This window comes from Folsomia candida, unplaced genomic scaffold (genome assembly GCF_002217175.1).
Source record: "Folsomia candida strain VU population unplaced genomic scaffold, ASM221717v1 Fcan01_Sc027, whole genome shotgun sequence".
In the NCBI taxonomy this organism is placed as follows: domain Eukaryota; kingdom Metazoa; phylum Arthropoda; class Collembola; order Entomobryomorpha; family Isotomidae; genus Folsomia; species Folsomia candida.
The window spans coordinates 1,748,220-1,772,993 of NW_019091219.1; the positions used below are offsets into that span (position 1 = coordinate 1,748,220).

The following is a 24,774-nucleotide window of genomic DNA, read 5'->3' on the forward strand; positions in this document are numbered from 1 at the left end:
TTCAGATAACTTTACTTCTCAAGTCACATGACCTGTGGGAAGTGGTCAACGGCACTACCCAACGACCCGCAGATGAAGCGCAACAGCCAGCATGGGATAAAAATCCGTCTTGCTTACGTGAAATATTTACATCCTTGATGAACGTCTCCTACACACTTTGCATTTAAATTCTTAACTTTGTCTTATTCTGAACAATTCCATATTTATCGCAGTTTTTAGGTAAATCTGCACGTCATAACTTCCATTTAAATCCATAAATAAATCTACCTAATGATAAAACGATTGTTAATTTTAGGTAAATCTTCACCTTCCAACCTCACATTTATTTAACAATTGAACAATTCCAACGTAAAAGAAAAAAAAGTTAGCAACTATTAAACAACCAAAATTACCAAAATATTTTTAGTCTCAGAAACTTACATAACACACCGTACAATAAAATTGGGTTAAATTCCAATAAATTGAACGCGTTTTTTGTCGCACGTTGTGCTAAAAATTGTACCCAAAATTTGAAGCTTCTTAACGCCGTCTTAATTATATACATAATTTCCCAGCCTCACTTCTGTCAGGGTGACAAGGCAAAACAATTGACGCCCCACCAGATCGCCACGATGCCAATTACGATCGCGTCGTACGGACCGGATGTGGCCCGAGCTAAGAAATACGTCTATTTGTCCGGGGCCGCCTACTGTTTCGACATTCCCGCCTGGACGTGTCCGTACTGTGAGAAAGCGAAGAGTTTTGGGTATGAATTCGACTCGCAGATTGTCAACAAGGAGGCCAACACGCTGGCTTTTATCGCGGTTAACAAGGAGCTCAAGGAGATCGTGGTTTCGTATCGTGGAACGCTAAATGTCGCGAACGTGGTGCATGATATCCACCCTTCCGTCGTGAGCATTGAGGCGGGTTCCAGTGCTCTCGAGAGGGGGAAGAAGAGTAAAGGACCGGAAATATGGGTCCACACGGGCATGATTAACGCGACTAACTCCCTCTACCCGGAAGTTGTGGAAAAATTGGGAAAGGTTTTAAAAGAGAATGAAGACTTTGATGTGGTGGTGATAGGTGAGTGGGTTGTTTTGTTATATTTTGTACTTTTTGAGGTTATTTTTATAAATTTATGTAGATCACTGGTAAAAACTGGTGGGAGAGTTTATGTACTGTGGAATTTTGTTAGTTTTGCTAATGATTAGACGAAAAAAAATTTCTATGGAGCTAAATTTTGACGACAAGGTTAACCCTGGTAGAAACCTGATTGGACGGGATGTTTCTCAGAAGTAGAAACGGATTTTGACCACAAGTTAAACCAAATTTACTAGATGAAATTTTGGACACAAGCAATATTGACAAGTTTTGGACACTAGCAAGTTTAACAAATTTTGGTCATTTTTGATCTCATCGATTCCTAAATAATTTTTTAAATGGAAAAATTGAAACGCTGTTCTCCACAAGCATTTTCTTGTACCATAAACTACCAATTATGAAGTTTTAATACTAATTTTTTCACAACAGGACACAGCCTCGGCGCGTCCGCAGCGTCTTTAACCCTGTTCCTGCTAAAAGAAGGCCACGGACTTCCCAAAGATTTTCCTAAACCGAAATCCTACGCCTATTTCGGCTACGGCACCCCCCGCATAGGAAACCAGGCCTACGCGGACTACTGGAACGCTCAAGAAATGCAAATTACCCGGGTCGTAAATAAGGCGGATTTCGCCGCGTATACGCCCCAAGCTCTGGGTGGGTATGTCCACAACGGGAACGAATTATGGCTCGGGCCAAACGGAGAAGAGAAAGTGTGTTCCAAGGAGGTTTACGAAGATCTAAGTTGTGCCAACTCCATGGCCGCCTTGTCGAATGTGCACGACCATTTGCAGTACTGGGATGTCCACTTTTTGTCCTGCGCAGGCGCAGACCCGGTCGCCACGGTGGGACAATTCGTCATTCAATTGCATTAATGTAATTTGCAGATACATGTATGTCATGTTCTTTTTTAGGTTTTAGAGAACAATTAAAAAATAATTTTGATCAAATTTTAAATTTCGTACTATTTAGAACGATTTGAATTCCTGTAACCAAACTGTTTACTTTCTGTAATCGAAATTAGAATAATTATTTTAAATGAACATTTGGCCATGGTAATAAAAGTTTGTATGTATTTTTTGTTGTATGAAAATTAACTTTTTTAGTTTTTATCTTATGCAATAGTTTTTTTAACCCTATTTTGACCTCCTCCACCCCACCTCCTAAAATTGTGTAACATTCTGTCATTGGTGGTGGGGACGAGGAGATCATCCTTTTACCAGAAGGATGGCTTTGGTGTTTGGCAGTGAATTGCTTCTTTAAAGTGAGGTTTGTGCTAAGCATATTTTATTGTCTCTCCAGAACTTAGAATAAGAACATGTTCGCCTCGTGTCATTTAACACTCTAAAAATTTATATAATTATTTGGAATTGTGTGAAATTTAATACATCACCACTAAAGTAACTATGTATCTGTGACCACTTCGCCGTTTATTTGCAAATTTTCACAATCACACCACTCCACCGCAAGTTACCAAAAGTCACACATACACATTACATATGCAGTCATGGCCCATTTCTTTAAATTTTGATAGATAAACATCTATGAAAATACGACATGAACATTATTTTTTTGGAGACAGTGTACAATAATTTATGCGAATAATCATATAGGTACATATTTACATATATATATATGTACAACAATGTACATATATTTTATCTGCAAATACATATGTAAATATGTGTTTGCCAGTCTTATACATGTATTATTTTTTATGCAAACTTTCTGTTACACGCTCTGCTATGCACACATCTGTGTACAATTATTTATCGCTATTTCTAAACAAGTTTGAATTGGGTAGTTAAATTTTTACCTCGTCCTCATTGATTGTTTGCCTAATTTTTAATACTTTTTGTCACATTCTCAGCATTTCCTTACGTCGCAATTGTTAAGCAATTGAACAATGCGAGTGCAGGATGTTGTTCGTTGTAGGAAATATAATAAACGAAGTAAGCTCCACTTCGTGCTCAGTCAGTGATACGAAATATTTAACAAAGTCGCAGTTACTTACTTAATTCCCACATTTTTCTTACGCAAATCAAAATTTTACGTGTAAAATTTGACAAAGTCCATCTGCTTCTTAAACAACGTAACAAAATCTACTCCAATTTGAATAAATTTGAAAACATGGACACATTTTTCTTGTTTAGTTGTGTTAAAAATTGTGGAAAAATTTTGAAATTTCCCGCCCCCTTAATTTTAATCCTTTATTTAGTTTCCTTCCCTCCATTTTCTCGTAGCGACAAAGTCATGCAAACGGTCAACGATATTACCAAAATGCCCATAACGATCTCTTCTTACGGTCCGGATATCGCCCGAGCCAAGAAATACGTCTATTTAACCGGGGCCGCGTACTGTTTCGACATTCCCGCTTGGTCGTGTCCGTACTGTCAAAAAGCGCAAAGTTTGGGGTATGACTTCCACGCTCAAGTTTACAACAAGCTGGCCAACACGCTGGCTTTTATCGCGGTTAATAAAAAACTTAAAGAGATCGTGGTTACGTTTCGGGGGACGCTAAATATGGCGAATGTCGTTATCGATTTGCACCACTCAATCGTGAGCATTGACGCGGGTTCGACGGTGCTGGAGAGGGGGAAAAGTAAGGATGTGGGGGGAAGCGTGATGAGGGTCCATACCGGATTTATTAACGCGACTAATTCACTATATTCGGAAATAGTGGAAAAATTGGGAAAGTTTTTACAAGAGGAGGACGATTATGAAGTTGTACTGGCAGGTGGGTGAGTTTCATTGAGTTTAATGTTTTATTATTTTGTTTATGTATCTGTAAATAAATGTTTTTTACATTGGTAAGAAGTTGGTGGGACAATGTAAGAATAGGATTTGATGGAAATTATTATACATTTTTGTGAATTTTTTTGTACAACTTAATTATGTAAATTTGGCTGATTTGATGTCCAATTTTTACAAGTTTGTCAACTGAAGATGAAAATAGACAGAATAGGACGCTAAATAAAATTGGACTAAACATGGATTTGATGGCTAGCTGGATAAAATAAGTGTTCAGTATACAAGCTTTCACAATTTGCAGGTATCTACGTCTTTAGTTGTCCCATTGTTGTAGAACTATTGTAAAATTGCTGTAAGATTATTGTAAAATTATTGTAAAATAATGAGGAAAATATGTTAAATAGCACATGAATGTCTCAATTAATCGAATATTTAGAAAAATTTGCATTATTGCAATTGTATTTGCGTGTAAATCATTTTCGTGCATTTTCATGCACTTTTTCGGATTTGTAGTCGGTGTTATTAAACGTTTCAACACGTTTCCGTGCACTAATTTGGTGCAGGTGTTAGTTAACAGCAGAAAAACTAGTTATAATGACCTGAATTAAGCAATTTTTTCACAGGTCACAGTCTCGGTGCGGCTGTAGCTTCAGTTACGCTGTTCAGGCTGAAAGAGGAAATCCAACTTCCCTGGGATTTTCCTACTCCGAAATCCTACTCTTATTTTGGATACGGCACGCCCCGCGTGGGAAACCAGGCCTACGCGGACTACTGGAACGGTCAAGAAATGCAGCTTACCCGGGTTGTCAATAAGGCGGATTTCGCCGCGCATGCGCCATCTTCCCTGGCTGGATACGTTCATCACGGCAACGAGTTATGGATTATGCCGTCCGGAGAAGAAAAAGTGTGTTCCAAGACGGTCTACGAAGATGAAAAATGTGCCAATTCCGTCGCCTCCATGGTGAATCTGCCAGAAATTGCTCAAGTACTCAAAATTTGGAAATAAATTTAGCAAAAGTTCATAAAGTTAGCAAAATATTTCCATTACCACCCGTCTCAAAAATTTACATAACACACGAATAAAAGTGGAATAAATTCCACTAAATTGGGAGAAATGGAAGCGTTTTTTGTCGTCCGTTGGGTTAAAATTATGAAGCTTCACGCCCTCTTAATTTTTACCTTGTACGTAATTTCGCAACTTCAATTTTTTCAATGTGCCGAAGCCATTCTGACGCCACACGAAATCGCTACGACGCCCATAACGATCGCGTCCTACGGACCGGATGTGGCCCGAGCCAAGAAATAAGTCTACTTGTCCGGGGCTGCCTACTGTTTCTGTTAAAATATGCATGTTAACAAAGTTTTCCATATTTATCAATTTTTAAGTTTGTCGACTTTTATGAGGGCTGAGCATTTTCCAACCTTTTTCCCAGGACAAGGGATTAAAAGGGTCCTTTTGTTTTTATGCCTCATTAGAAGGGACACTTTGTTTGAGCATAACTCTGCGTAGTTTGTATGGTCACTTCTGACCACATATTATTACATATGTATGAATGTCTCCTATGTACTGTCAAAACCTTAAAACCAAGTTGTTTAATAAAAATCACCATCAGTCTAAAAATATCTTCCAGCGAGATCATTTTTACTTTCATGGTAGCAAAGCCGTTAGTTTGTATGATTCATATTGTTGGTCTCAACCTGCCTCATTGAGTGTCTCAAAAGTGCCCCAGTCTCAGAGTCTGTTAAAGTCTCACAACGAGAAGAACCGTTTCCTGTTCAACACTTGATAAACTGAAGTAGATCAGTGTTATTGTTGTGAAGTGAAAAGTGAATTCATCAGTTAATAATAGCAGTAAGTCTCCACTGCCCAGTGCCAGTCTGGACGGAGTAAGCCTGTAAAAGTGTGCCGTGAATTGGACCATTGTTTGGACAAGAGACATCAACCCTTTGACTCTACACGAAGCTGAACCTTCCGCCCGAGGACGAGTTTTATTGAGGACGACCACTCTACCCAAATCCTGAGTTCCCGTCTACCAAATCTCGACCTTTTTCGATTCTACTGCTCTTTATTAGGCAAAGAGAAGGTAACAAGTCTATTTCTGTTTTTCGCTTCTGCTTTCCCTACTCCACAACGACAAGATGACATCAACAATCAAAAGAATAGATGTTACGCACATTGTCAAGCTAGACGACACCAATTACGCGAGGTGGAGACTTCAGATAACTTTACTTCTCAAGTCACATGACCTGTGGGAAGTGGTCAACGGCACTACCCAACGACCCGCAGATGAAGCGCAACAGCCAGCATGGGATAAGAAGGATATACAAGCACAATCCATCATTGTCCCCACTCTCAGTGCCACTCAAACAAATCATATTTATGACTGCGCTACATCAAAAGCAATGTTTGACAAGCTGAAAAGCATCAATTCATAACAAACAACATACCATGGCTAGATTCTTCAATTACAAAATTGGCAAGAGTCAGTCATTGATTGAAGCATTTGCAGAGGTGGAAGAGCTGGGCAGAAGACTAAATGAAATGGGAGTCGTCATGCCTGAAGCATCCATTGTCACAAAGATTGTCTCAAGTCTCCCCGACGAGGAGTATAATGCCTTCAAAAAGGCATGGGACAGCGTTCCGGATAAGGACCAGAGCATGATAATGCTACTTGCCCGTCTGAAGAAGGAGGAGTTGGAGAGGAAGGAATCCAAACCAGCAGCAACCAATCAAGATGCAGCAAAGGCATTCTTGACCCATGACCAGAAGAAAGGCAAGAAGAAACAGAGCATTGAAGAGTTGAAAAAGGCAACAACCTGCCATGGGTGTGGGAAAAAGGGCCACTGGAAAAGGGAATGCAGGAGTAATCCACAAAATCAGAGCAATAAACCTTCAGATAATCCCGCACAAGCCAATAGAAGCCCTGGGAAAGCGTTCATGCTAAATGCAATACAAACCCCCATGCAAGCACCCGTGACTGAACAAGTGTGGCTAAGCGATTCTGGAGCTAACCAGCATGTCTGTGGAGATAAGGCATGGTTTACAAGATATGAAGAGTTTGACACTCCCAAGTCAGTCTTCCTAACGGACAAAAGGGCTACACAAGCACTAGGAAAAGGGACAGTGACACTTGACGCTTACATCAACGGCATATGGGAGGAATGTACCATAGATAACGTGTTGTACATACAAGGGGCTGTCAACCTTTTTTCTGAGGGATCAATGGCTAAGAAAGGGTACTCCATCGTCCGTGACAAGAATGGAGCAACATTTTATCAGGATGGACGGTTTAAGGGGCCAATTGCCGAGTTCAAGAATGATATGTATGTCATGAAGTTTCGTCCCACTTCACAAATTATTGCTGCATACATGCATCCTGTGACTAATGCTAAACTATGGCATCAACGCTTGACACACATTAATATGAACTATGTGGTGGACTCCATCAAGAAAGACGCAGTTCGTATTACATATGTTCATATATGTTCATATTACATATTATTACATATGTATGAATGTCTCCTATGTACTGTCAAAACCTTAAAACCAAGTTGTTTAATAAAAATCACCATCAGTCTAAAAATATCTTCCAGCGAGATCATTTTTACTTTCAGTTTCGACATTCCCGCCTGGATGTGTCCGTACTGCCAGAAAGCGCAAAGTTTTGGGTATGAATTCCACGCCCAAATTGTCAACAAGGAGGCCAACACGCTGGCTTTTATCGCGATTAAGAAACTCAAGGAAATCGTGGTTTCGTATCGGGGAACGCTAAATACGGCGAATCTGGTGGCGGATATCCACCCTTCCACTGTGAGCCTTGATACGGGTTCCAGTCCCCTTAAGAGGGGAAAGAGTAAAGGACCCGAAATAAGGATTCACACAGGCATGATTAACGCGACTAACTCACTCTACCCGGAAGTAGTGGAAAAATTGGGCAAGGTTTTGAAAGAGAATGAAGACTTTGATGTGGTGGTGATAGGTGAGTGGGTTTTGTTGTGTGGTATTTTTCAGGGTAATTGGTACACGTTTATAACGCGGGTGATAATTGGGGGGAAAGTTTACTTGTGGAATTTTGTTAGTTTTTGGCATGATTAAACCTTATAAATAAGTGCGACTATGGCGCTCAATTTTGACAGCCAGTGTTTCGCTTTGGTAGAAACCTGATATGCTGGTCCAGCGGCTTTTGACCGAAAGTTTAACTACTGTGAAAATTTACTCTATTTTGAAATTTTGTCATTAGAAAGGTTAAACAGTTTTGGACACTTTTGATTAAATCGATTCCCAAATGATTTTTAATGCCAAAATTGGAAATCAGTTCGTCACAATCATTTTACCATGCTTAGCCAAAGTGCGAATTACCTATGAAATATTGAAAAACTATGTTTGTCAACAGGTCACAGTCTCGGCGCAGCAGCCGCGATTTTAACCCTTTTCCTGCTAAAAGAAGAAATCCGACTCCCCGCAGATTTTCCCACACCTAAATCGTACGCCTATTTCGGCTACGGCACTCCCCGCTTGGGAAACCAGGCTTACGCGGACTACTGGAACGGTCAAGAAATGCAAATTACCCGGGTCGTAAATAAGGCGGATTTTTGCGCGTATACGCCATCTGCTCTGGGTGGGTACGTCCACAATGGGAACGAATTATGGCTCACGCCGACCGGAGAAGAAAAAGTGTGCTCCAAAACGGTCTACGAAGATCCAAATTGCGCCAACTCCATTCGCCCCTTGTCAAATGTGCATGACCATTTGCATTACTGGGATGTCCACTTTTTGTCATGCGCAGGAGCAGATCCAGTCTCTACGGTGGGACAATTCGTCATTAATGTGTAAAAGTGAGAAGGAATTTGCAGATATCATGTTTTCTTTGACTTTCCAGTAAACAATTAAAAAATACTTTTCTTTTGTTCAAAATTAAAGTTTTTAATTTTGTATGCACCAATTCCCGGTTTCTAATAAAGCTTCCATCTAAATTGTGCTACAAATCAGGCTAATTTATTATTAATCTCATAGTAGTATTTCTATGAACCAAGTCATTATTTTGAAACTGGAGGTCCTCTCTCAAATATTTAGGCATATTTAATTTATAACTTTTTATAAAGATGTTATTTAAATAAGTTTATTTGTGGGGATACAAGTCTACATATGTATTTTTGATTCCATTATCCAATTAAAATTTTGCTTTATTTCAGATCTTTGGTCAAATAAAATTCTGCATTTTTATCGAAGTATAGTTATTTTGTTGTCAAAATCCATGTGTTAATGAGTGCAAATGGGTTCACATTCATATCTTGACGGGAAATCGCACGCATTAACGCCCTTCGTCGGATTGAAAACGAGGTCGGAGGGACACTTCATGGAATACGGGATATTGTTGGCGCATTCGTAGTAGGAATGACAATCGTACGGGTCGGATCTAAATTGCAGGCCAGGAATGCACGTGACGTTGCAGGGCGTGACGACCGTGTCCAGCACGCGGAAAACCCAGGCCCCAGGAATGTTGATGTTGGTCGTTTGGGCGAGATTGATAGCGTTGGTTGTGCAGGAGCCAGGAAGGACGAATCGACTCACGCCATCTCCCGAATCGAAACCCGCCATGGCGGGATGTTTGCCGTTAGTTCCTTAATGTGAAAGATGAAAATATTTATTTACTGACAAGTTTGCGGCTCTTTTTCCTTCGCGAAAATACTTCCTGGCACTTTTGAAGGCTTACATATTTTTAACCACTCGTCCTTAAAACTTTTCCAAAGTCCATCTAAAGTCGTAGGTAATTGTACATTTTCTCCACGACGAACAGCAAATTGATAATCTCATAATGCCTCAATCATTGAAAGTCAAGGTGTGGAGCCTATGTTTTTTATTAAATTTACAATGACATTGAGTTGTGTCTCATTTTGCTCCGTGTTCAAACCAAGTTCCAGCGCCCAGGTTCAAATTGGATAGACAAACAGAGTTAGTCACCGCTATTCTTGGTATTGATAGATCGTAAGAGGTTAAGGCGAAGCAAAAAATTGCGTAGTTTTAAACTAGGGGTTAATGGCAAATAACCAAAATCGTTTTAAAAAAAGTAACACACATTTAACAATTTCTCATCTAAAGGAATTTGCAGACTCTGGATTCTGGGTGATTAATTTGTAGTCCGCAATTTGGCAAATAGAATGGCGATGGGGTTTTCGATTAATTTCAGCCAGCTTCCGTGAGTTCCAATTTTTCTAATGTCTATTTAAACTTAAGTTCCCCCCCCCCTCAAAAACTGTCAAATTTGGAGTGTATTATTTTATTTTGCAACTACCAAGTCTACAAATTGGTCCTCCACAATTTTAAATTAAATTCGGACAGTTGAGAAATGACTAAATATAATCTGATTTTAACTCTTTTAGAGAGATGTCATAATACTTTGCTATTTTTTGCTGTATATTTTTTCCCAGGTTGTTTGTACAAGGAAGGCTTAAAACGAAATCTATCTATATTAGCCAGAAATCGTTTTTTGTTAGAAAAAAGTTCAATAAATTCCATCTTTTAAACTTACCTGTGCAAGGGTCTCCCCCATCACCGAAGGTCTCACTTGGCGCATCCGTCCACTGTATTTGATGATATAAATAAATAATGAAGGCATCCACTTGGCCCCTCACCAAAATCGTTTGGAACGTGTTTCTTAACCCGAGCCCGGGACAGGTGTCCGTTTCCGGTTGGGCGTGGCAAAACGGGACGTTGTACGTCGTGGCGATGAAGGCATACTGGAGCGCCTGAAGGTCCAGGGCATCGTCGGGGAAGGCCTTTTGCAAAAATGGGAGCACCTTCGACATGGTGTCACTTTCGGTGGCTTGGCGATAAAAGATATCCCCACCCAACCGGATGTCAGGATCGGCCCAGAGTGGAGTGATCATTGGGAGGGGGAGTGGACCACATTGCGGGATGAACTCGGTGGTGCCTACATACGAAATAATTAAAAAACAATTTGAAATTTTCTTTTACAATTTATGAGAAGAGTAAGAAGTTTGAACAGTTTCTTTTTTGGAAAATTTGGCAGTTTTTTTTATACACATTTGGCTAAATTTTCTTAAGAAAAACTTTACGCCGAGAAATTTGTGCAAAAGCGCAGAGTTATGCACATGCATACATACGTATTCGCGTATCTGTACCGCTCTTTAGAATAAATCCATATCTATATGTAGATTTTATTTTGAACTATGAAGAAAAGTTGTGAAGAATAAGAAAAATATGCATCTAGCTTTACCTAGAATTTCGAATTCTGGATTCTATTCGCAAGTATATTTACCATTTAAGAGTGAGATTCCGCCATTCGTGTTGAGGAATATGGTGTCGTACTGCGTCTCTACAAAGATCCAGGGATCGTAGGAGAGCGGGATTTGAGCGAAGGCATCGTCCGCATGTTGGAGGGGGCTGTCGCCATGGTCAGTGCCGAAGGGGATGAGACCGTCCAGCGGGAGGCCGGTGGACCCTTGCGTGATGCCGTGAAGGCTGGTGGGACTAATTTATTACATTTAAGAGAAGATTGTTTGATAGGTAGTAATTATTTTAGTGTTGGGGAATTCATTGCGAGTTCGTAATTTTGAGGAAAAAAGTTCACGAATGAATTCTCAAGAAAATTTGTTTTTGCAAACTTGCCAACTTTAGTTTAACGATGCGAACTCGTAAAGAAGATCCAAATTATTATAAATATTTATCGTACTTATGAAGGGTAAGACTAGATCTAAGCGGTGCGTCATGTCGGGTCGGGATGTGGCTGAAATTGTATATATTTAAATTAAATTGGTATATAAGTATGTTTCCGGTCTAACTATATACTATTTATGTACATTTGTACATAGGTACATACATACATATTTATGTATATTTATGTAAAGCTGACTCCTTTGTAATCAGCTTTTCTGATATGTAATTTGTGTTATGTGTGTGCAATGATAATAAGCGAAATAAAGAGGATAGTAAGTGCATATTTTCCACGAAATTAATAAATATTTTAATTTAAATAATCTTCTTTACCTTGCATATCCTTTCGGGCCGAATTTTCTTATCTTATTTTGAAACGGCTGGACAGCCGTGTAAGAAACGATTTGACGATTTGATCCCGTAATTGGGCTGATTTCAAAAAAATGAAAGTCAAATTAATTCCAGTTTTTACTAAACTTTAAAACTTAATTAAACCAAAATGTAATTCATAACTACAATTTAATTTAAAATTGATTTGTAAAAAATAAGTTAAAATTAATTTGCCTCAAGTTGTCTGGAGTGTGATCTTGTCCCTCGTAGAAAAGTCTTGCCAGGGTGAAGATAATGTACGGAATGTACATTTTTGAGAGAAAATTTACCAAGTTTGTAATGCTATGGTTACTTCGAGAATGACGGAAAAGCTGGAAGGCTGCCGCTATTTATGCGAATTTATTGCCGGATTGAGTTCGATAATAAAATTGAGTTAAAATATGTATTAATTTATGAAGCGTCAGCAGTGACCGGTCGTCCACACCACTTACTCTTAAGAAATTGCAGTCCAGCAGAAATTATGAAGTTAACTTGAAGGAATTTATTCTCAATATTCTTGTGTACAATACTGTTATTGATGAATTGTGGAAATTTATACATAAATACATAAGTAAAAATTGTACGCATCTGCAATTCATGACGCAGTGAAGATAAAGTTAAAGAATGAGCATGATTCGGTGAACTGAACAAATATGTATAAAAATAATCTACTCGCAGTTTTTATTGCAGTTGCATTTTTATGAATGGACGGATTTATCGAATTCATTGAGTATGTATGTATGAATGTATGTATTTATGTATGTATAAACATACATGTTCAAAAAATATTTATTTATTCAAAGTTCTGTACTTTATGGCAAGCATACACACTTTCTTAAATAAGATTTATGTAGTAGCTTCAAATTTCAGAGTCCAAAAAATTCTAATGTCCACCGTCCACAGTGGACACGCATGTCCACATTAGGTTATCGCTGCAGTGTGACTGGTGATTAAGATATTTACTCTAAAAGTACCCAAATCGCCCAAAATAAAAAATACAGTGTCGGACAGATGTCTACGTCCACATAGTCGCGTCAATTTCATTTTCAAATTGTCACTGAACTACTGAACCAATTTTCATCATTGATATATCAAATTCTCACAAATTTAACGTAATTTCATAGCACATTATTAGTTTTCCGCTAAAAAATTTATTTTAGGCCAGAGATGTATTTTAATTCAAAATGAAAACAATTGGATGGACAAAAATCAACGTCCAGTCAGAGAAAACATACAAAAAAAACTGTAATTTATAAGGAATGTTATAACAATTAATTTTTAATATTTGGTTGGGCCTCCGTTCGCTTTAAGCACGGCTTCAAGGCGTCGAGTCATAGAGTTTACCAAATTCTTGGTCACATCTTCAGAAATGGTTTCCCAAACTTCACGAATTCTGGATTTTAGGCCCGGAATTCCTGAAAAAGATTTTTTTCTTATTTCTCTTTCAATGTGGTCCCACAGATGCTCAATGGGATTCAAGTCTGGAGATTGGGGAGGCCATTCTAGCTTCGGAATTTTTTTTTCTTGAAGTATTCCATGGTGGACGTGGCAGAGTGTTTCGGATCGTTGTCTTGTTGGAAGGCAAATCGTCGTCCAAGTCCAAGTTTTCGAACAGATTCCTGGATATTACGGTCAAGTATTCCCTGGTACTTGTATTGGTCCATAATTCCGTCAACAAATTCCATTTTTCCTGCCCCACTTGAAGCCATGCATCCCCACACCATTACCGACCCGCCGCCGTGCTTAACTGTGGGGTTGAGATTTTTTGGATTCAAAGCTTCTTTTGGATATCTCCACACTCTACGACGCCCATCTGACCCAAAGACATTGAACTTTGACTCGTCAGTCCATAAAATATGTCCCAGAATGTTTGTGGCTTGGAAATGTGGTCTCTGGCAAACTTCACTCGTTTGGTTGCATTCCTCGGTACAATAAGAGGCTTCCGGACTGCTCTGTGGGATTTCAAATTTCCCTTATTCAGTGTTCTTTGGATGGTCATAGGACTAACCTGTTTGCCGAACATCTCCTTGATCTCGGTAGATAGCTTTGGAGCACTAAGTGAGGGTGTAACGTTGACTTTGTCGAGCACGTGGCGTACTTCTCGGTGAGCCAAAATCGGTTTTCGACCACTTCTGACCTTGTTTTGGACTGAACCCTTAGCTCTAAAGTTCTTAATGATTGTCTGGATGGTTGTCCTTGCTAATTTATACTTGGTCCCTATTTGTCTCTGCGACAGCCCCCCTTTTTGTCCACCCTTCCAGTCCTGAATGACAAGATCTCGAATAGCGATAGGAATTTCCTTGCGTGTCGACGCCATCATATTTTTCTGGAAGAAAATTATTTAAAAATTAATGCGGCATATGTTATTGATAGATTTGTAAGTTACCTGATTTTATAAATTGGAGAGATTTTTGTTGTTGACAATTAAAGTGAAGTGGACGTAGACTTTTGTCCGCTCAAATTTCATCCTCTCTCGCTCTGCACTATGATTCTCAGTTTTCCCAGAATTTTCAGAAATAACTCATATGTTTTATGAAATTACGTTAAATTTGTGAGAATTTGATATATCAATGATGAAAATTGGTTCAGTAGTTCAGTGACAATTTGAAAATGAAATTGACGCGACTATGTGGACGTAGACATCTGTCCGACACTGTATCTATAGGCAAATCTGAATTTATAAGTAATGGATTATTTACATAAATGAGTTCAGTGGCCGCGAAAGCGTGCGGACAGAGGGTCAATATCCCCACGATAATTCGATGTCCCCATCATCTGCGCATGTTATACAAACTCCTCCCTCCCCCCATCCTACAATGTTAACGTCCCCATATGTCCCCACAGAGCTCCGCAGCCTCTGCATGAGTTGTTAGTTTGTGACATGGAATATTTACATAGATATAAAGTGAGTCTTTTCCATAACGACGCTGCAATGGTTCTGGACTCTGACCTCTTTCTCGCATTACGGGACCATTCATATATTACGTCAAAAATCAAAAATTCTCGTTTTGAGCACCAACCGTTATGTATATTAAGGGATAGGGAATTTTAACATGGGAAAGATAGGAAGACTTAGGTGCATGTACCACTAAAATGATGACATAATATACCCAAGTTCCCCATGATATGGTGTTTGGGTATTGGGGGATGCATTTCATTCCTTTGGGATGGCTCCTTATAAATATAAATATTTACGGCTGAATATATATGTTCAATGTATTGAACCCTGCTGCATTCGTTCTTTGTATACATTCACTCACTCATCTGCCACAGCTGCTCTCGAACGCTTTATATAACTTTCTCCTGGTTTCACACAAATTCATTCTGAAGAGGCAATAACTTGAATAATCTGATATAATATACGTAAATTATGAAGGTAAAAATGATCTCGCTGGAAGATATTTTTAGACTGATGGTGATTTTTATTAAACAACTTGGTTTTGTACATAGGAGACATTCATACATATGTAATAATATGTGGTCAGAAGTGACCATACAAACTACGCAGAGTTATGCTCAAACAAAGTGTCCCTTCTAATGAGGCATAAAAACAAAAGGACCCTTTTAATCCCTTGTCCTGGGAAAAAGGTTGGAAAATGCTCAGCCCTCATAAAAGTCGACAAACTTAAAAATTGATAAATATGGAAAACTTTGTTAACATGCATATTTTAACATCCTCCCTCAATTTTTAAAGTTCAATATCGGCAGTTTCCACTGGATTTGCCCTAACCGAAATTACATTTGGCCGGCTTTTCAGAAAAAGGAAAACACAAAGAGTGGCTTGAGCAACTATTATTAGTATGCAAAGGGTTAAGATCCATTCCATTGTTGACCAGGCTGGTTCATTGCTTGTGTGGTAGTGGATTGACCCTCCTTCGTCAGTGGAACCATTGATCATCAGACTGGTCCAGTTGAAACTAGGCTGCAAGTGCCAGTTGGCTTTCATCGTGAATAGTGGGTCGACTACCTCTTGGTGAACAAGGCTGGATTCAGTTCCTGAAAATTCAATATCATTTATTTTAAAATTAGCATTCATTGGAAGGATGAACACGCTAGCAGGGCATTGTTGCAGCTTCCTCTCAATGGTAATATTGGACCCAGGGCAGTAGATATGATATTGTCCATGGTGTAGTTTGATTTGTACAAAATCCCATGGTTCAGCAAGGTTCTTGTCATAACAGTGGTCTATGTCAAAGTGATTGGAGTTCTTTGTTTTCGCTGTTGGCGTGCATCCTCGAGTGGGCGAAACAATTAGGTCGGGGGTTGTAGGCTCCTTAACATTGATGGAGTATACGCAGTCATCTTTCGTAGAAAGGATGGCATTATGGGGTCCCTTGTACTTTAGAACGCAGGTTTCATTCTTCCTTTCAACTTTGAGATCGAAGGAGTCTGCCTCGATGAGTTGCAAATCTTTGTTAATTTCAGTTGCTGTGAAATCCACATACAGCTTGGTTCTGTCATCTGATATTTCGCACTTTTGAGATTGTGCGAAGCTGACTGGGCAAGCATCACCACAGGGTAACGTGAAATTAAAGAAATCCATTAGTGGTGCGTAAACTTTTCCTCGCCGCCACTGTCTTGTTGCTTCTCTAATTATTTCTCTACCTATCATGAGGCGACTGGTAAGGTAGGCAATTGCGAAATTGGTGTCAATGGATTTTCCCTTGAGTTCGTCGTGATCAAGCTGATGTAGCTGAAGCTGTTCTAGTGTAGCATTTAGGCTAACCTTAAGCTTCTCAATCTCTCTTTCCGATATTTCCACGCGACGTTCAAATTCATCCAGCATCTCTCTTTGTTCCGCTACTGTTCCTTGCAAAGCAGAGATTCTTCCAGTTTGAACAAACGAATTGATTGCTCCACCAACTGATAAGCCGGCTACAAGGACAGTCACACCAATTATTACTCCAACTGCAAGTAATGGGAGGACTCTCTTCACTCTTCGTCCAATCTCTCTGGTATGTCGCGAATTAATATGATCGGAGAATTTTCTTTTAGGGCACATTTTTTCTAGCTCATCTAGGAACATTTCGTCGTATATTTTGTTACATTTCTCGGTTGCATAGGCACTTAAATCCTTATGGAGTAGATCCTGTGTTAAAATTTCGCACGGGTTCATGAATTTGACGAGCAAGTGGACTTGGTTATATCCCGTTGTAACTGGGATTGGACTCTTTTTCCATAGTAAAGGGATCGCATTCTGATGTGTCACCCCACAAGCTTGCGTAATAAACATAAGAAGGATGGTGAGAAGGCTCATCAGTGAGAAGTTGGCTTGGAGGGGACCTCTCTTTACTTTAGTTGGGTTGTCCTTGCTCTCCTTTGTCTCATTTCTTTCCATACTGAGATCGTGTCTCATCTTGAAATGCTGGGTCTTCAGTAGTGGCTTAGTTAATCCATCTGCAATTTGTTCACTGGTATGTACATATTCAATTGCCAACTGTCCTGTACTAACTAGCTCTCTTGTGTAGAGGTACCGGACATCGATGTGCTTGGATCTTGAGTGCATCTCTGGATTTTTGACCAATTTTATTGCACTCTGGTTGTCAACATGAATTATTGTTGGGGACTCTTGTGGGAATCCTAATTCTTCTAGAAATCGTCGTAACCAAACGGCTTTACGCGCTCCAGAAGCGAGAGATATATATTCACTTTCCATTGATGACATTGAGACAATGGGTTGCTTTTGGCTTGACCATGAAATAACGCTGTCATTTAGCATGAAGACAAAACCTGTTGTAGATTTTCTATCCATCTTGTCGGAAGCATAATCTGCATCTGTATATCCCCTGAGAATCATATCCTCACACGGTTTGTATTTGATTCCGAGTTCCTCGGTGCCTTTTAAATAGCGGAGGACTTGCTTTGCAGCTTTCCAGTGAGTTTCGTCGTATGCGTGCATAAACTGAGACAGGCGGGACACTGCATATGAGATGTCAGGGCGTGTGCACTTGGCTAGGTAAATTAATGATCCAACGAGCTGTCGATACGGAAGGGTCTCGTTTATTGTTGCGGCTGGGACGAGTTCTCCTGCATGAGGTTGCATCGGCACATTCGTCGGGTTGCACTCCAGCATATTGTACTTTTCAAGCAGGTTACGGATGTAAAAAGGTTGTGACAAAAGTAAACCATCATTTCCATCTCTGATTATTTGCATCCCAACATAGGCTGTGGGCTCCATTATCGTTATTTCAAAGTAGGATTTGATTGCATTGATGATTTTCTGCACGGCATTTTTATCTTTTCCAATGACCAGTGAATCATCCACCCATAAGCTGAGATAAGTGATTATTGCATCAACATCTCCAACAAATATACAGGGATCGCAGTAACATGCGTGCAAGTCGAATTTCTCGAGAAATTCGGTGAATGTTTCATTCCAGGTTCTTCCAGCCTGTTTCAATCCATATAAAGCCTTGATCAGGAGGCACACGATGGAGTCATCTCCATTGTGGAAACCCTCAGGTTGTGACATGTATATGGTCTCCTTTAGAATCCCGTAGAGATAGGCTGTCTGGACATCCAGCTGTGCGATATGCATTTTCTTAGCTGCTGCAGCTATTTGCTGCAGCTATACTTAGTAGAAGTCTTATGGACTCGTACCGAGATACGGCGGAGAATGTCTCAAAATAGTCGACGCCTTCTTTCTGTCTATGCCCTCGTATGACAAGCCGGGCTTTAAATCGATCAATTGTTCCATCCATTTTACGTTTAAGCTTGTATACCCATTTACTGTCAAGTAATCTTGCATTGGCTGGCCTCTTCACGTATTTCCAAGTCCCATTTTTCTTATGACTTTCAATCTCATCTTGCATTGCCTTTATCCATTCTTCCTTCTCTTTAGACTCAACGGCTTCTTTATAAGTTGAAGGTTCTTTGTCTGCATAAATGGCATGAGCTTGATATCTATCTGGTTTCTTAATTTTAGCTCTGTCTCTTAAATTGCGAGTGGTTCCTGATTTTTTACTTGTTTCAGGCTAGACAACACGTGTCGTGCCTTGCGATGGAATGCGAGCCGTGTAGTCTCCTTTTTCAGTTTTAACTTGGACTTCTAATTCGTCACCCATTTTCTCGTTGTCAGGTTGTACTGGCTGTGGGTCAACTTGATCAGGCTGTGGGTCCTCGGGATCGTATTTCTCCTCGTCCGTCCATTCTGCATCATCTTGTGCATCATCTTGTGCATCATCTTTTGCATCATCTTTTTCAGATTTGGATTCATCAGGTTCATCTCTTTCTTCTTCGCCATGTATCATTACTGTCGGTTCAAAAGCTTCTTCGTGGAAAGATACACTTCTTGCCTCAACCACTTGTCCGGACTCAGGGTCGTAAAGACGATATTTCTTGCTCTCTGATGCGTACCCACACAGGATAAGTCGCTCTCCCTTTGCTCCCCAGACCGTCCTTTTCTGGGCTGGTATATGTGCAAATGCTACGCTACCAAAGACTCTCAAATGACGGAGTGAAGGTTTCTTGCCAAATATTGCTTCAAATGCGGTTATATTTGGACTTTGCTTGCTTGCTTGCAGTATTCGGTTGTGGACGTAGACGGTGGTGGCAACGGCTTCAGCCCATAAAGATTCGGGTAATTTAGCTGCCAGCAGAATAGTTCGAGCACAGTCTTTTAAAGTTCTTATTTCACGTTCGGACCTCCCATTCATTTCTGGATTGTAGCTGACGGTTGTTTCATGAATTATTCCCCGGTCTCTGAAGTATGATCCCAAGTAGAATTACAGAATTCTCCACCATTGTCTGAACGGCATATCTTGACCTTTCTTCCTGTTTGATTTTCCATAAATTCAATGTAGCATTTGATACGATCCTTGGCTTCGTCTTTGCTCTTGAGAAAATATACAGTGCGGAAGCCAGTAGCATCGTCTTTCAAGAGTAAGAAATATTGAGCTCCTCCCAGGGATGCAACAGGCATTTTTCCGGCTAAGTCCATATGGACCATTTCTCCTGGTTTTATCGTTGCATTTCTTGTTGCGGCTGGAAATGGCTTTCGAGATTGCTTCCCAATCTCACAGTCTTCACACATAATTTTATGTGACACGGTCTCCAGGTCAATTCCACGAACTGCGTCTTTCTTGATGGAGTCCACCACATAGTTCATATTAATGTGTGTCAAGCGTTGATGCCATAGTTTAGCATTAGTCACAGGATGCATGTATGCAGCAATAATTTGTGAAGTGGGACGAAACTTCATGACATACATATCATTCTTGAACTCGGCAATTGGCCCCTTAAACCGTCCATCCTGATAAAATGTTGCTCCATTCTTGTCACGGACGATGGAGTACCCTTTCTTAGCCATTGATCCCTCAGAAAAAAGGTTGACAGCCCCTTGTATGTACAACACGTTATCTATGGTACATTCCTCCCATATGCCGTTGATGTAAGCGTCAAGTGTCACTGTCCCTTTTCCTAGTGCTTGTGTAGCCCTTTTGTCCGTTAGGAAGACTGACTTGGGAGTGTCAAACTCTTCATATCTTGTAAACCATGCCTTATCTCCACAGACATGCTGGTTAGCTCCAGAATCGCTTAGCCACACTTGTTCAGTCACGGGTGCTTGCATGGGGGTTTGTATTGCATTTAGCATGAACGCTTTCCCAGGGCTTCTATTGGCTTGTGCGGGATTATCTGAAGGTTTATTGCTCTGATTTTGTGGATTACTCCTGCATTCCCTTTTCCAGTGGCCCTTTTTCCCACACCCATGGCAGGTTGTTGCCTTTTTCAACTCTTCAATGCTCTGTTTCTTCTTGCCTTTCTTCTGGTCATGGGTCAAGAATGCCTTTGCTGCATCTTGATTGGTTGCTGCTGGTTTGGATTCCTTCCTCTCCAACTCCTCCTTCTTCAGACGGGCAAGTAGCATTATCATGCTCTGGTCCTTATCCGGAACGCTGTCCCATGCCTTTTTGAAGGCATTATACTCCTCGTCGGGGAGACTTGAGACAATCTTTGTGACAATGGATGCTTCAGGCATGACGACTCCCATTTCATTTAGTCTTCTGCCCAGCTCTTCCACCTCTGCAAATGCTTCAATCAATGACTGACTCTTGCCAATTTTGTAATTGAAGAATCTAGCCATGGTATGTTGTTTGTTATGAATTGATGCTTTTCAGCTTGTCAAACATTGCTTTTGATGTAGCGCAGTCATAAATATGATTTGTTTGAGTGGCACTGAGAGTGGGGACAATGATGGATTGTGCTTGTATATCCTTCTTATCCCATGCTGGCTGTTGCGCTTCATCTGCGGGTCGTTGGGTAGTGCCGTTGACCACTTCCCACAGGTCATGTGACTTGAGAAGTAAAGTTATCTGAAGTCTCCACCTCGCGTAATTGGTGTCGTCTAGCTTGACAATGTGCGTAACATCTATTCTTTTGATTGTTGATGTCATCTTGTCGTTGTGGAGTAGGGAAAGCAGAAGCGAAAAACAGAAATAGACTTGTTACCTTCTCTTTGCCTAATAAAGAGCAGTAGAATCGAAAAAGGTCGAGATTTGGTAGACGGGAACTCAGGATTTGGGTAGAGTGGTCGTCCTCAATAAAACTCGTGCTCGGGCGGAAGGTTCAGCTTCGTGTAGAGTCAAAGGGTTGATGTCTCTTGTCCAAACAATGGTCCAATTCACGGCACACTTTTACAGGCTTACTCCGTCCAGACTGGCACTGGGCAGTGGAGACTTACTGCTATTATTAACTGATGAATTCACTTTTCACTTCACAACAATAACACTGATCTACTTCAGTTTATCAAGTGTTGAACAGGAAACGGTTCTTCTCGTTGTGAGACTTTAACAGACTCTGAGACTGGGGCACTTTTGAGACACTCAATGAGGCAGGTTGAGACCAACAATATGAATCATACAAACTAACGGCTTTGCTACCATGAAAGTAAAAATGATCTCGCTGGAAGATATTTTTAGACTGATGGTGATTTTTATTAAACAACTTGGTTTTAAGGTTTTGACAGTACATAGGAGACATTCATACATATGTAATAATATGTGGTCAGAAGTGACCATACAAACTACGCAGAGTTATGCTCAAACAAAGTGTCCCTTCTAATGAGGCATAAAAACAAAAGGACCCTTTTAATCCCTTGTCCTGGGAAAAAGGTTGGAAAATGCTCAGCCCTCATAAAAGTCGACAAACTTAAAAATTGATAAATATGGAAAACTTTGTTAACATGCATATTTTAACAGAAACAGTAGGCAGCCCCGGACAAGTAGACTTATTTCTTGGCTCGGGCCACATCCGGTCCGTAGGACGCGATCGTTATGGGCGTCGTAGCGATTTCGTGTGGCGTCAGAATGGCTTCGGCACATTGAAAAAATTGAAGTTGCGAAATTACGTACAAGGTAAAAATTAAGAGGGCGTGAAGCTTCATAATTTTAACCCAACGGACGACAAAAAACGCTTCCATTTCTCCCAATTTAGTGGAATTTATTCCACTTTTATTCGTGTGTTATGTAAATTTTTGAGACGGGTGGTAATGGAAATATTTTGCTAACTTTATGAACTTTTGCTAAATTTATTTCCAAATTTTGAGTACTTGAGCAATTTCTGGCAGATTCACCATGGAGGCGACGGAATTGGCACATTTTTCATCTTCGTAGACCGTCTTGGAACACACTTTTTCTTCTCCGGACGGCATAATCCATAACTCGTTGCCGTGATGAACGTATCCAGCCAGGGAAGATGGCGCATGCGCGGCGAAATCCGCCTTATTGACAACCCGGGTAAGCTGCATTTCTTGACCGTTCCAGTAGTCCGCGTAGGCCTGGTTTCCCACGCGGGGCGTGCCGTATCCAAAATAAGAGTAGGATTTCGGAGTAGGAAAATCCCAGGGAAGTTGGATTTCCTCTTTCAGCCTGAACAGCGTAACTGAAGCTACAGCCGCACCGAGACTGTGACCTGTGAAAAAATTGCTTAATTCAGGTCATTATAACTAGTTTTTCTGCTGTTAACTAACACCTGCACCAAATTAGTGCACGGAAACGTGTTGAAACGTTTAATAACACCGACTACAAATCCGAAAAAGTGCATGAAAATGCACGAAAATGATTTACACGCAAATACAATTGCAATAATGCAAATTTTTCTAAATATTCGATTAATTGAGACATTCATGTGCTATTTAACATATTTTCCTCATTATTTTACAATAATTTTACAATAATCTTACAGCAATTTTACAATAGTTCTACAACAATGGGACAACTAAAGACGTAGATACCTGCAAATTGTGAAAGCTTGTATACTGAACACTTATTTTATCCAGCTAGCCATCAAATCCATGTTTAGTCCAATTTTATTTAGCGTCCTATTCTGTCTATTTTCATCTTCAGTTGACAAACTTGTAAAAATTGGACATCAAATCAGCCAAATTTACATAATTAAGTTGTACAAAAAAATTCACAAAAATGTATAATAATTTCCATCAAATCCTATTCTTACATTGTCCCACCAACTTCTTACCAATGTAAAAAACATTTATTTACAGATACATAAACAAAATAATAAAACATTAAACTCAATGAAACTCACCCACCTGCCAGTACAACTTCATAATCGTCCTCCTCTTGTAAAAACTTTCCCAATTTTTCCACTATTTCCGAATATAGTGAATTAGTCGCGTTAATAAATCCGGTATGGACCCTCATCACGCTTCCCCCACATCCTTACTTTTCCCCCTCTCCAGCACCGTCGAACCCGCGTCAATGCTCACGATTGAGTGGTGCAAATCGATAACGACATTCGCCATATTTAGCGTCCCCCGAAACGTAACCACGATCTCTTTAAGTTTTTTATTAACCGCGATAAAAGCCAGCGTGTTGGCCAGCTTGTTGTAAACTTGAGCGTGGAAGTCATACCCCAAACTTTGCGCTTTTTGACAGTACGGACACGACCAAGCGGGAATGTCGAAACAGTACGCGGCCCCGGTTAAATAGACGTATTTCTTGGCTCGGGCGATATCCGGACCGTAAGAAGAGATCGTTATGGGCATTTTGGTAATATCGTTGACCGTTTGCATGACTTTGTCGCTACGAGAAAATGGAGGGAAGGAAACTAAATAAAGGATTAAAATTAAGGGGGCGGGAAATTTCAAAATTTTTCCACAATTTTTAACACAACTAAACAAGAAAAATGTGTCCATGTTTTCAAATTTATTCAAATTGGAGTAGATTTTGTTACGTTGTTTAAGAAGCAGATGGACTTTGTCAAATTTTACACGTAAAATTTTGATTTGCGTAAGAAAAATGTGGGAATTAAGTAAGTAACTGCGACTTTGTTAAATATTTCGTATCACTGACTGAGCACGAAGTGGAGCTTACTTCGTTTATTATATTTCCTACAACGAACAACATCCTGCACTCGCATTGTTCAATTGCTTAACAATTGCGACGTAAGGAAATGCTGAGAATGTGACAAAAAGTATTAAAAATTAGGCAAACAATCAATGAGGACGAGGTAAAAATTTAACTACCCAATTCAAACTTGTTTAGAAATAGCGATAAATAATTGTACACAGATGTGTGCATAGCAGAGCGTGTAACAGAAAGTTTGCATAAAAAATAATACATGTATAAGACTGGCAAACACATATTTACATATGTATTTGCAGATAAAATATATGTACATTGTTGTACATATATATATATGTAAATATGTACCTATATGATTATTCGCATAAATTATTGTACACTGTCTCCAAAAAAATAATGTTCATGTCGTATTTTCATAGATGTTTATCTATCAAAATTTAAAGAAATGGGCCATGACTGCATATGTAATGTGTATGTGTGACTTTTGGTAACTTGCGGTGGAGTGGTGTGATTGTGAAAATTTGCAAATAAACGGCGAAGTGGTCACAGATACATAGTTACTTTAGTGGTGATGTATTAAAT

The 24,774-nt window shown here is 39.8% G+C and overlaps 4 protein-coding genes across 4 annotated transcripts; 2 read left to right on the forward strand and 2 right to left on the reverse strand.

Moving 5' to 3' along the window:
- Positions 1-611: 611 nt before the first annotated feature.
- On the forward strand, positions 612-2,009 carry LOC110859621 (lipase). Its single transcript, XM_022108583.1, has 3 exons — positions 612-1,062; positions 1,510-1,922; positions 1,992-2,009. Exons 1-3 carry the CDS (start codon positions 612-614, stop codon positions 2,007-2,009), a joined length of 882 nt encoding a protein of 293 aa, XP_021964275.1.
- Positions 2,010-3,357: 1,348 nt separating this feature from the next.
- On the forward strand, positions 3,358-4,834 carry LOC110859622 (lipase). The gene is made up of 3 exons (XM_022108584.1): positions 3,358-3,679; positions 3,758-3,814; positions 4,452-4,834. The coding sequence occupies exons 1-3, from the start codon at positions 3,358-3,360 to the stop codon at positions 4,832-4,834; spliced, it is 762 nt and encodes a 253-aa protein (XP_021964276.1).
- Positions 4,835-8,808: 3,974 nt separating this feature from the next.
- On the reverse strand, positions 8,809-12,193 carry LOC110859662 (sushi, nidogen and EGF-like domain-containing protein 1). Its single transcript, XM_022108634.2, has 6 exons — positions 12,068-12,193; positions 11,837-11,932; positions 11,523-11,576; positions 11,109-11,320; positions 10,359-10,760; positions 8,809-9,450 (listed from the first exon to the last, which is right to left on the reverse strand). The coding sequence occupies exons 1-6, from the start codon at positions 12,142-12,144 to the stop codon at positions 9,089-9,091; spliced, it is 1,203 nt and encodes a 400-aa protein (XP_021964326.1). The 5' UTR covers positions 12,145-12,193; the 3' UTR covers positions 8,809-9,088.
- Positions 12,194-22,397: 10,204 nt separating this feature from the next.
- On the reverse strand, positions 22,398-23,873 carry LOC110859623 (lipase). The gene is made up of 3 exons (XM_022108586.1): positions 23,552-23,873; positions 23,418-23,474; positions 22,398-22,780 (listed from the first exon to the last, which is right to left on the reverse strand). The coding sequence occupies exons 1-3, from the start codon at positions 23,871-23,873 to the stop codon at positions 22,398-22,400; spliced, it is 762 nt and encodes a 253-aa protein (XP_021964278.1).
- Positions 23,874-24,774: the final 901 nt, after the last annotated feature.